The 13,067-nt window shown below is 37.2% G+C and overlaps 1 protein-coding gene across 1 annotated transcript in view; it reads right to left on the reverse strand.

The window, feature by feature from the left end:
* Positions 1-12,099, reverse strand: part of LOC130053936 (DNA repair and recombination protein RAD54B-like) — a 31,693-nt gene extending 19,594 nt beyond the window's left edge. Inside the window, exons 1-6 of the mRNA XM_056161709.1 lie at positions 11,855-12,099; positions 11,703-11,731; positions 3,979-4,100; positions 1,075-1,136; positions 875-896; positions 368-422 (exon numbers count right to left, since the gene is read on the reverse strand). Of these exons, the coding sequence (XP_056017684.1) occupies positions 368-422; positions 875-896; positions 1,075-1,136; positions 3,979-4,100; positions 11,703-11,731; positions 11,855-11,941 (377 nt within the window). The 5' untranslated portion in view covers positions 11,942-12,099. The remainder of the gene's footprint in view (positions 1-367; positions 423-874; positions 897-1,074; positions 1,137-3,978; positions 4,101-11,702; positions 11,732-11,854) is intronic.
* Positions 12,100-13,067: the final 968 nt, after the last annotated feature.

Consider the following 13,067-nt stretch of genomic DNA (forward strand, 5'->3'; position numbering starts at 1 on the left):
ACAATATTGTAACACTTAAAAGTGGGATTTATATTTACGAATCAGATTCGTCTGATATCTACAGATCGAAGCATGCCAAATGTGTGTATAAAATTCTCCAAAATGATGCTTTAGAAAATTAACCAGACCCATCGGACTGACTAAAACAAATGTCAGTCAGTCCGCCAGACTTTTGACCAGTCACAGACTGACGGGCATATGTCAATTTCGAGCCCTGTGATACAATCTATATCAGTGTTTAAGCACTCATCCAATCACTCACAAACATACACACTTATATGAGCATCATCTATTTTAGACATACATGTATATCCCCTTAAATTCCATTGTAAGGGGATAAAAAGCTTGTCAAATCTAGTTAACTTACATTTTGCCTTCAGTATCGTACAATGTGGCATTTCTTCCTTGTGTTACCAGGATAGCTAAAATGATTTTCATCCATGAACATTAATTGTACTTCATACTAAGACTGGATAGTAAATTGCAAGGCAGAATTCTTAATAAATACAATAAACAGAAAAATGATATCACATTTTGGGAATTTTAAAGATCGTAATGATCGACTTCATTTTGGATCGTAAATGGAAAAAAAAAAAGATACCATGCAGCAATATATTTCCTTCAGCTCAGTGGGTTAACGTGTGACTGTCGATGTGTAGATCATGAGTTTGAATCTCGCAAGGGTTTTATTTTTTCTTTCAATTACTTTCTATTTTAACCACATTTTTCAATAACTAAATTTTACAGATTTCAATTTCAAAATATTATTAGACATATCCCCCACTTTCTTGTCATAACAGTTTTGTCTGGTATACACCTTTAAATCTATAAAACTGAAAACCAATGTACTTTTAAAAAAATAGTCCATACATACCATCACCTTCCCACTTTTTATGCTGAAAATTATGAATATCGGAACAAATTTCATTACTTTTGTTACTTAAATATACATTCATCTATTTAAGTTACATTAAATCTTCAAAAGATAATTTAAAAATATTTTTATCTTTCTTTCTTTCTTTTCTTTTTCATTACAACTATAGTACATTTCAGATATTCAAGAATTAAAGTTACCTTTTTCTTTGAAAGTTTACACCACATGACTGCAAAATGTCTTGAGCGATGGACACCATTCCCTGTGATAGTAATTAAACAAGTTGTGTTGTGGAAAACAAATGTAGCCAGTAACAGCACAGCCTATGGTGACCTATTTCTATTATAAACTTCAATGGAAAATGGTCTAAAATATGCTTTGGGGATCCGGGTTAGAATAGGTCCTCAGTACCCCTTGCTTGTCATAAGAGGTGACGACATGAGGTGGTCCTTCAGATGAAACAGCAAAGCAGGCGTGGCAGGAAAAAGATCCCTCCCTGCTTAAAGGACCTAGACGCCAAGCATAGGACTAATTTTGCAGCCCTTTACCAGCAATGATGACATCTCCATATGAGTGAAAATTTCTTGAGAGGGATGTTAAACAATATGAAATCAATCAAAATTAGGCCCATGGGCCACATCGCTCACCTGAGTCACCTTGGCCCATATCTGAAGACTTTCCATATATATTTGTATGTAAAACCTTAGTCCCTATTATGGCCCAAACTACCCCTTGCAAACTTGAATCTACACTATGTCAGAAAGCTTTCATGTAAATGTCAACTTCTTTGGCCCAATGGTTCTTGAGAAGAAGATTTTTTAAAGCTTTTTCCTATATTTGTATGTAAAACTTTGACACCCACCCCCCCACTTGTGGCCCTATCCTACCCCCCGGGGGCCATGATTTGAACAAACTTGAATCTGCACTATGTCAGAAAGTTTTCATGTAAAAATCAGCTTTTCTGGCTCAGTGGTTCTTGAGAAGAAGATTTTTCCTATATATTTGTATGTAAAACTTTGATCCCCTATTGTGGCCCCATCCAACACCCGGAGCCCATGATTTGAACAAACTTGAATCTGCATTATGTCAGGAAGCTTTCATGTAAATTTCAGCTTTTCTGGCTTAGTGGTTCTTGAGAAGAAGATTTTAAAAGTTTTTCCCTATATATTTGTATGTAAAACTTTGATCCCCTCTTGTGGCCCCATCCTACCCCCGGGGGCCATGATTTGAACAAACTTGAATCTGCACTACGTCAGAAAAGTTTTCATGTAAAAATTAGCTTTTCTGGCTCAGTGGTTCTTGAGAAGAAGATTTTTCCTATATATTTGTATGTAAAACTTTGATCCCCTATTGTGGCCCCATCCAACCCCCGGGGCCCATGATTTGAACAAACTTGAATCTGCATTATGTCAGGAAGCTTTCATGTAAATCTCAGCTTTTCTGGCTTAGTGGTTCTTGAGAAGAAGATTTTTAAAGTTTTTCCCTATATATTTGTGTGTAAAACTTTGATCCCCCTTTGGGGCCCCATCTTATCCCCGGGGGCCATGATTTGAACAAAATTGAATCTGCACTATGTCAGAAAGTTTTCATGTAAAAATAAGCTTTTCTGGCTCAGTGGTTCTTGAGAAGAAGATTTTTAAAGTTTTCCCCTATATATTTGTATGTAAAACTTTGATCCCCCCCTTGTGGCCCCATCCTACCACCGGGGGCCATGATTTGAACAAACTTAAATCTGCAATATGTCAGGAAGCTTTCAGGTAAATTTCAACTCTTCTGGCCCAGTGGTTCTTGAGAAGAAGATTTTTAAATGACCCCACCCTATTTTTGCATTTTTGTGATTATCTCCCCTTTGAAAGGGACATGGCCCTTCATTTGAACAAACTTGAAAGCCCTTTTGGCCATGTTTGGTTGAAATTGGCCCAGTGGTTCATGAGAAGAAGATGAAAATGTGAAAAGTTTACAGACAGACGGACAGACAGACGGACGCCTGACAAAATGTGATCAGAAAAGGTCACTTGAACCTTCGGTTCAGGTGAGCTAAAAACATGAGATCCAGATCAATGAGGCTCCACAGCATGTATAATCATTCACAGTGTGTAAATAATTACACAAGTTTGCATGAAGTTCATAATGGTCAATGAAATATACAGTAAAATATCTCTATCTTGAAGTCCGAGGGACCTCGAAAAAACTTCGAGATATCCGGGGGTTCGAGATATTAAAAATCGATCCTGGATATTTTTTTTTGAAGGAGGATATTTGATGCAAAGTATGGGATTTGCATTATAAACAAAAACCCCGTTGCCGTTTCTTATAGTTTAATACAAGTTGATAAATTAATATTGTGGAATTCCAAAGACAAACATTTCGTTTTTTAAATATATATAAACATCCAATTGAATTCACAATGTGTTTCAAAATTAAGATGATCGTGCCTGTATGCTTACTTTAAGTTTACTGATGTCCAGGCTCGACTGGGATGTAGTTGTTGCGTTGTAATGAAAGAACTTATCACGTAAGAAACAAAAAAGACGGATTTGAAAAAAACCCAAACTTTTAAATGTTTATTAAAGAAATTTTCGTGTTTTCTCTGTACTAGTTTTAATGATGAAGCGTGTATTATTAAATGCATTATCGTTATTAAGAGCATTGCCTTCAAGCGTACTTCGACGATTTTGTGCGTTTATCAAACCCACATGTTAATGATAGAGCGCGTGTCTTTCAAAACACCATCCCTGGAATCGGGTGTGTTAGTTCATAATTGGCGGTGAACTTTAGCTGTAATGTTGAAAGGCTTCACTAATCACCCAAGCCGTTGAACCATTTATTGCGACCAGACCAGGTGAATTTAGGGTATGGGACTTTGATAATACTTCGACATAAGCGGAGTATTCGAGATTACCGTGTTCGAAATATCAGAAGTTTTTTGAATCATTTATATAGGGAAAACGACCGGGACCGGCGGTCGACTTCGACTCAAGCGGGGTATTCGAGATAAACCATATTCAAGATACAGATATTTTACTGTATAAGATACTTAAATTCCGTGTATAAATGCTATTTAGAACTTAATCATGTATGATGAATATGACTGAAAACATTACCAGCTGTTGTCTGACAGCTAGGCAAGGATATGCTTGAATGAATTTTCTCAGCGGTCTGTTGTTTGTCTCCTGTTTCATCACTGGCTAGGAAGGAAGATTTGTTTTCATTTGTTGCAGGTACCCTGATAATAAATTATTTAATATGAAATACCAACTTTATGTAGAAGCTGACCTTTGCTTCGCAAGGCAATATCTCTAAAATAAATAGAGATGTCCTTTAATGGGACTAAGATACCCTCCATCAAGTTAAATTCCAAACATTTTCCTATACTAATGTCTAAATTTGCCTTTACAACTGAAATTTATTAAGGAATGTCTTCCTTCCATAAAAAGTCTGCTGTTGAAGATTCATCATTGACATTCAATTAATTCATAATGCAAAATGCTTTAGTTATAACAAGAGGCCCATGGGCCACATCGCTCACCTGAGTCACCTTGGTCCATATCAGATTTTCCATATCTATTTGCATGTAAAACCGTAGTCCCTATTATGGCCCCAAACCTACCCCTGGAGGCCATGGTTTTTGCAAACTTGAATCTACACTATGTCAGAAAGCTTTCATGTAAATGTGAACTTCTTTGGCCCAATGGTTCTTGAGAAGAAGATTTTTAAAGATTTTCCCTAAATATTTGTATGTAAAACTTTGATCCCCTATTGTGGCCCCATCCTACCCCAGGGGGCCATGATTTTAACAAACCTGAATCTGCACTATATCAGAAATCTTTCATATAAATCTCAGCTTTTCTGGCTTAGTGGTTCTGGGAAGAAGATTTTTAAAGATTTTTCCTATATATTTGTATGTAAAACTTTGACCCCCTATTGAGGCCCCATCCGACTCCCGGCGGCCATGATCTTAACAATTTATAATCTGCACTATATTAGGAAGCTTTCATATAAATCTCAGCTTTTCTGGCTCAGTGGTTCTTGAGAAGAAGATTTTAAACAGATTTTTCCTATAAATTTGTATGTAAAACTTTGATGCCCCCCTTTAGGCCCCATCCAATCCCCGGGGTCCATGATTTTAACAAACTTGAATCTGCACTATATCAACAACAACAACAAAACGAAAAAAAAAACCCCAAAAAAACCAACTTTGACCCCCTATTGTGGCCCCATCCGATCCCCGGGGGCCATGATTTTAACAATTTAGAATCTGTACTATATCAGGAAGCTTTCATATAATCTCAGCTTTTCTGGCTCAGTGGTTCTTGGGAAGAACATTTTTAAAGATTTTTCCTATATATTTGTATGTAAAACTTTGACCCCCTATTTTGGCCCCATCCGACCCCCGGGGGCCATGATTTTAACAATTTAGAATCTGTACTATATCAGGAAGCTTTCATATAAATCTCAGCTTTTCTGGCTTAGTGGTTCTTGAGAAGAAGATTTTTAAAGATTTTTCCTATATATTTGTATGTAAAACTTTGATCCCCTATTGTGGCCCCATCCGACCCCCGGGGGCCATGATTTTAACAATTTAGAATTTGCATTATATAAGAAAGCTTTCATATAAATCTCAGCTTTTCTGGCTCAGTGGTTCTTGGGAAGAAGATTTTTAAAGATTTTCCCTATATATTTGTATGTAAAATTTTGATCCCCTATTGTGGCCCCATCCGACCCCCGGGGGCCATGATTTTAACAATTTAGAATCTGCATTATATAAGGAAGCTTTCATATAAATCTCAGCTTTTCTGGCTCAGTGGTTTTTGAGAAGAAGATTTTTAAAGATTTTCCCTATATATTTGTATGTAAAACTTTGATCCCCTATTGTAGCCCCATCCGATCCCCGGGGGCCATGATTTTAACAATTTCGAATCTGCATTATATAAGGAAGCTTTCATATAAATCTTAGCTTTTCTGGCTCAGTGGTTCTTAAGAAGAAGATTTTTAAAGATTTTCCCTATATATTTGTATGTAAAACTTTGATCCCCTATTGTGGCCCCATCCGACCCCCGGGGGCCATGATTTTAACAATTTAGAATCTGCACTACCTAATAAAGCTAATCTATAAATTTCATCTTTTCTGGCCCAGTGGTTCTTGAGAAGAAGATTTTTTAATGACCCTACCCTATTTTTACCTTTTCTTGATTATCTCCCCTTGGAAGGTGGCCTGGCCCTTTATTTTAACAATTTAGAATTCCCTTTACCTAAGGATGTTTTGTGCCAACTTTGGTTGAAATTGGCCCAGTGGTTGTTGAGAAGTTGAAAATGTGAAAAGTTTACAGACGGATGGACGCCGGAATACGGGTGATCAGAAAAGCTCACTTGAGCTTTCAGCTCAGGTGAGCTAAAAATGAATACTTAGTATTCATTAAAGTGATTTGATATGAAATTTTTTCAATTTCCCATCACCACTACTGATTTCATGTCTTTTTAAATTATCAACATTGTATTTTGTTTATGGGATAATTTTGAAAATCTACCAGAAGTTAGAAAATATAAACCAAACCAAAGAAAAAAAGCCCTGAAATTTTGTTTTCAAGCACTGACAGTTTAAAACATTAACTCTTCTTAACAAGTTTACAACTCTATATTTTTTTTACCACACAGGATTAAACTTTCTTATAAATTTTGCTGTAGTTTGATTTTAATAATTTTCCGTTCACAGGTGCTTGTGGACATAATCATATACCCCGACCCCCCACTCCCCTCCCTCCCTAAATTTACAAAAGGAAAAAAATATTTATAGAACAAATATAACCATCCCATTCATCAGCAAGGTCATCGAGCATGTTGTTGCACAGCAGCTTAATAGCCATCTCACCAGGAATGGTCTACATGATGATCTGCAGTCAGCTTATAAGACCGGTACCAGCACTGAGACAGCCATCTTACGAATAAAAGCAGACGTAGAAGCAGTACTGGATGAAGGTGACGCTATGCTCCTGGTCCTTCTTGACCTAAGTGCGGCATTTGATACCATTGATCATACCCTCTTGCTGGAGAGACTACATGAGGAAGCTGGATTGACGGACACAGCACTCTGTTGGGTACAGTCTTACTTGAGTGGCCGCATCAAAGCGGTGCTGATCAACACCAGTGTGTCCTCAGATGTACCACTGTCCACCAGAGTGCCCCAAGGGTCTGTTCTCGGTCCCCCTTCTCTTCCTGGTGTACCTTCTCCCACTCAGGAGAGTTATCAACCAATATGCCATAAACCGTCATGGGTTCGCAGATGACACTCAACTTTACAGCCGTTTGAGTGTAAAAAACACTGCCATGCGGACCTATCAAGTTAACATTATGGAGGAATGCATAGCAAGTGTCCGAACCTGGAAGACTGTGAATAAACTTAAACTAAATGATGGAAAAACTGAGATAATGGTGGTTGCTAGTGCCCACAACCAGTGCCTTGTGAAGGATATCCATCTGAAGATTGGTGAAGCAATCAACTAAGTCTACTGTTAAAAACCCTGGTGCTGCCCTGGACGCCACCTTATCAATGGAAATACAAGTCAGCTCCGTGGTAAGAAAGATGTACTTCAACATCAGGAGAATATTCAAGGTGAAACACCATCTCACTCAGGAAGCATGTGCGAAAGTCATCAATGCAACAGTCATATCCCACCTTGACTATCACAATGCCCTCCTGCTTGGCATGACCGATCGCCCCATGCACCGACTACAAGTGGCTCAGAACAACGCTGCATGTTGTTTTACAAGAACATGCTACAGACAACATATTTCGCCGGTACTTCAACAACTACACTGGCTCCCTGTAAAGCAACGTGTTGTGTTTAAATTGCTGACAACCATACATAAGTCACTACACTCTTTCTCAGCACCAGCATACATGAGAGAGCTATGTCCTATTTACCAGCCACATAGGACCTTGAGATCATCATCCGACCAATGGAAACTGGTAGTGCAGAAATCATCAAACAAATACGGTACAAGAGCCATAAAAACACTAGGTGCACAATTGTGGAATAAACTGCCACTGGAACTTCGAGATCTTGAAGCACATGGAGCATTCCACAAGAACCTAAAAACATTCTTGTTCAAGCGTGAATATGGCCTGTGAATGTAAAATTCAGTGTAATATCAAGGATTCCATGTGCAAGCTCTTGCAGACTGAATTTTTATCCAGCATACAAATACCTGTATGCCAATTTTATCTTGTTAAGTCAAAGTCGACCACTTTGTCATTTTACTACCATGTTTTATTTAAATTCTTTCTATTGTTTTATCATTTCCTTTATAGCTCTTATAGGTCTTTTATTAGTATATTATCAATGATTATTAGCACAAACATTGTACAGCGCATAGAAACTATTTGTAATTTTGCGCTTTATAAATGAATAAAATAATAATAATAATAACCATTTTTATTTCATTATGTCATTTGCTATGCATTTATGTACCAATATATGTAAAAATTTGTCCTTTTGTAGCACCTTTATTAAATACATAAGACATCTCCAAAATAGACTTCTTATGAAAGACAACAAGGTCGGAAAATTCAAAAAATGAAAGTACAAAATGTATGTATACCCTACTTGGAAAACTCGATACAGAGACAAGGATTAGGTGATGTAGTTGTTTACTCACTCAACCTTATAATAAAAACTGACAAAAATCTGAGCTATCACCACGGAAGTGAATGTTTAACATGTATTTATTCTATAAATATTTTAATGTAAACTAAGGGGAAGGGGGATATGTGATCATGCTCACACCTGTGTTTTCACTTTCAGCTTTCTTTTTGTTTGACCCACGTTTGTTCAACCATATTTGTCTGAGCCCACATAATCAAAAGTAAAATGACGTGCGTAATATTGAAAGTACACGCATGGAGTGGACTTATAATTTTTTGGAGAGCAAGTTGTTGATGATTGTGGTCAAACTTAAGCAAGTTATCTTTATCAGGTTTTGTTTGCATTGAAGTCAATAAACAACGCAGATAAGATCGTTTATTTTCATTTTTGTCTGCTGATATCTAGTGGACAGATTGTCATACCAGGTTCAAAGTTTTACCGGACAATTTGAAGATATACCAGAGATTTCCAGTTGTCCGGTGTCTTTTGCCAACTCTGAGTTAATGTTATTCAATACAAAAGTGTGGTTACCAAGTTTCAAATGAATTTGTAGCAGTCAGACGGGTATGATCGCTTGTGGTAGAGCACCTGACTAGAGATTCAGTCTGGTCTGTACATTTTCTCCCTTCATGTTACAAATTTAATCAAAATCAAATAACTTAAACTGAAATTGAACTAAATCGGGACAATCCAGCCCTGATCATCAAATAAGAAATTACCCTCAGCTGAGATTCACTGACTCACTGAATGTGATAGCCGGCTCATACTGCAAGCTCTAATGACTTAAGCGTGGGAAATACTCCAAGCTAAATCTCTACCTTTAACTAGTCTCGTGCAACCAGACGCTAGGCTGTCTTCGTAAATCTCAGACTTGCAGAAAGTCTGGTAAAGACACGCGATAACGTTTGTAATGTCAGAATGAGGCTTACCAAAATGTTGGTATTTAATTTAATTGATTGATTCAACACACTGCACGTCAGAGATTGGCAGAGAACAATTCTGGATCCGTGCATGTATATACAATAGTGTGGCATTTATGGATTTATTATACTTGGGAATTTTTATCACACAATAAGTGACTTGGAAAGATTGAGAGTAGAAATAAGGAAAGCAGACTGGGTAGTCAAGAGCAAGAACAAGTCGCATGTCAAAGGTTAAGCAAGTCACAGTGAATGCGCAGTCTTCGACGTTAACCGGTGGCCCGATGCCTGAGGCCAGTAAAATCGGGATCGGGCTTCTAAAAATATTTAACCCAGGAGTCCGGCGGGTCTATAAATGTTTTATTGTATGTTTTGTATATATTACAAATAAAGCGTGAGATTGACTCAGACTTTGTCAGGATTTGCATCGAAAAACGATCAACCATGCTGCCTTTTCTGAAGTATAGGGAGGCAAGGGCACTGGAAGTTAATGTAAATATATAGTATGTGCATGTATAAAAAATACACATACTATATTTTACATTAACTTCCAGTGTCGGTGTAGGGAGAGGGCTCATCCGTGAAATTCCAGACCTCACGAGTGTATTTCGCAATCACAACCATCAGATCCAAATATAAAAAAAAACACGGTCATACAAGGAGAAAAGAGAAACGAAAATTCATGCCCCATTGGACCGAGGGTGGGCCTTTACTAAGATTTAATTCTGGAGAAAACAAAATGTTTTGTATGTGGTGTTTACAAAACAAAGTAGAACATGAGCTGCTGTGGTATCTTCGAGATTAATATGTTGAAAAATAAAATAAGATAATCCTTTTGATTTCAGTTGTTCTCTAACTATCAGATCATCTTAAATATGTATTTTCCTACAGTAGAACATACTTGTATCTATAGTGTAGAATCAGCATGCAACACCTTGCAAATGACAAGTGGTCAAATTAGAAAAAACCCATTTTGGGCCTTTAAAATGTTGTTCGGGCTTGCACAATTATTATACTGGGAGGCCTGAAGGGCCTGTGCTTCACAAAGTTTTTCATGAAGACTGAATGCAACAGATATATAATGTATATAGTTTAAAAATATTTCAATCACATTCATGTATATTATGTTTGTAAAATGTTCATGCTGGGTATTTTAGAGTGATCTAAATCTTCGCTGATGATGTTGTTCTGATAGAATCAGACGAGATAAAATCAACATCAGCACTGGCAAGACTCAGGAGAGCAGGAGAAGAGGTTGGCCTTGTAGTTTCTGCAGAGAAAACAAAGGTTATGCCAATAGGTGAAACATCGGCATGTGTGACAGATGGAGAGTCTACCATTGACAAAGTTGAGAAGTTTAACTACCTAGGTTCAACTGTAACACCAATTAATTCCATCGATACTGAGCTGAACATTCGTATAGGAAAAGCTGCCAATGATTTTAAGAACTTGTGCAACACTTGGAGAGCAAAGATCAGCCTCAAAATAAAAATGAAAATATATATAGCAGTTGTCATTCCAACATTGCTGTATGCATCTGAGACATGAGCCACAACCAGGAAACATGAGCAACGACTAGACGCCTTCGATTCCAGATGTATTAGAATTATTCTGAAGACCAAATGGTGGGAACAAAGGCGCAACAGTGACATTCGAAAGCTCACAGATCAACCATATGCCTCAACACTACTCATGAGGAATCCGTTGAGATGGTTTGGTCACATGTCGAGGATGGGAGACGAAAGATTCCCCAAGCGAATGTACAAGTGGGACCCTACATCGGTCGGAGGCAGACAAGGACAACAACGGCAGAGATGGCGAGACATGCTGGCAAGAAACTTTACAACTGCCGGCCTAACATATCAGGACGCCAAAAATATAGCCAAAGACCGTGTGACATGGAGGGATACCATAGCGGCACTGATAACAATCACTAACAGTATCCAGTGAGTGAGTGAGTGAATCACATTCATGTATATTATGTTTGTAAAATGTTCATGCTGGGTATTTTAGAGTGATCTAAATCTAGCAAGAACCTAATACAGGACTTAAATAATGATTTAATATCAAACCCTGGGAGAAAACTAAAATAGGCTGTATCTGCTGTCTAATTCTATTCATGTACTATGAGTATTTGGCAAATGGATATTGTTTAGATTGGATCTGATCAAAGCATGAACATTACAAAATTTTGTACAAACAAGTAGCTGCGCTCGCTCAAACGGTAGCACCGTCAACATATTAACTACAAGTAAAAATAGATACCTTTTCTGAAATTCTGGCAATTTTTGTATCTGAAATTAAAAACATACTGCAAAGGATATTTACCTTACAAACATTTAAAAACAAAGACGAGGGAATATTACACTAAAATGAATATTGCTACATTATGTTGAATCAATACAAAACATTCATACCGTATTTTCATCAGTAATCTTGAATGGAACATTAAACCTTGGTTTCTTGGCCTGAGATCCCTGACTTGGTGCAGCAGATCTCCTCATATTTGATTTCAAACGTTCAGTTTACTTCATACTCAGCCTACCTGTAAAGGGGGAAATTTAATAACTTAAATAATGTCATCAAATCAACACTTTAATAGTCCTGAACTCAGCTAGTTTGTATATCGCGCCATTTTGTCATGAAAGGTCAATTCATTCACAGAAAATTCGGACTAAGAGACGTGTAACCTTTCGTACCTTTTAAATATGGCAGAAAATCAGTGACATGTTGTTAAAATGTTTTGTTTTTATTCTATGTATGAATACACATGTAACCTATGTAAACAAGAGGCCCACAGACCTTATCGGTCACCTGAATACTAGTGAAAAAGTATCACTACTTATGAAATCTAGAAAAAATTTCCTGTTTTGAATATCTAAGCTAAATTCTAATGTTCAGCAACAGTATAAAACAAGATGTGTTCTTAAGTAAAACTTCACTGTCCTCAAAAGTGTATACACTGATGAAAGGCTTTAAAGAATAGGTGTATTAACATTAAAACATCTGCAAGTATGCATTTAGATTTTATACAGTATCAGCAAACTTACACATAAATACTATATACTAATTTTGACCCCACCCTGGGGTCAGCACCCTTACTCTGGGGAAAATCAAATTTACAATTTTGGTAAAAGACTACCCGCTCTATCCATTTAGTTTCAATTTAGTATAAATAACACTAAAGAAGATGTTATTCAAGTGTTTTACACATAAACACTATATAACAAGTTTGGCCCCGCACTGGGGTCAGAACCCCTACCCCGGGGATCATGAAATTTACAATTTTGGTAGAGGCCTTCCTACCCTACCTCACTATGCATTTAGTTTTTCTTACACGTGTGCAGTTCTAGAGAAGAAGATTTTTGAAAATTTGTCAATTTGGGGCAGTTTTTACCCCGCCCCTAAGGCCCCAGGGGTGCAGGAGTCCTGAAATTTACAATTTATGTCCCCCTTGTTCCAGATATGTTTCATACCAAATTTGAAAAAAGTTGGAATGATAGTTATCAAGAAGAAGTTAAAAATGTCTATTGTTTACACATTTGATAACTAACCATTTTGGCCCCACCCCGATACCAAAACACCTACCCCTGGGACCATCAAATTTACAATTTTGAAGATGACATAGAT

This window comes from Ostrea edulis, chromosome 4 (assembly GCF_947568905.1).
Source record: "Ostrea edulis chromosome 4, xbOstEdul1.1, whole genome shotgun sequence".
Lineage (NCBI taxonomy): Eukaryota > Metazoa > Mollusca > Bivalvia > Ostreida > Ostreidae > Ostrea > Ostrea edulis.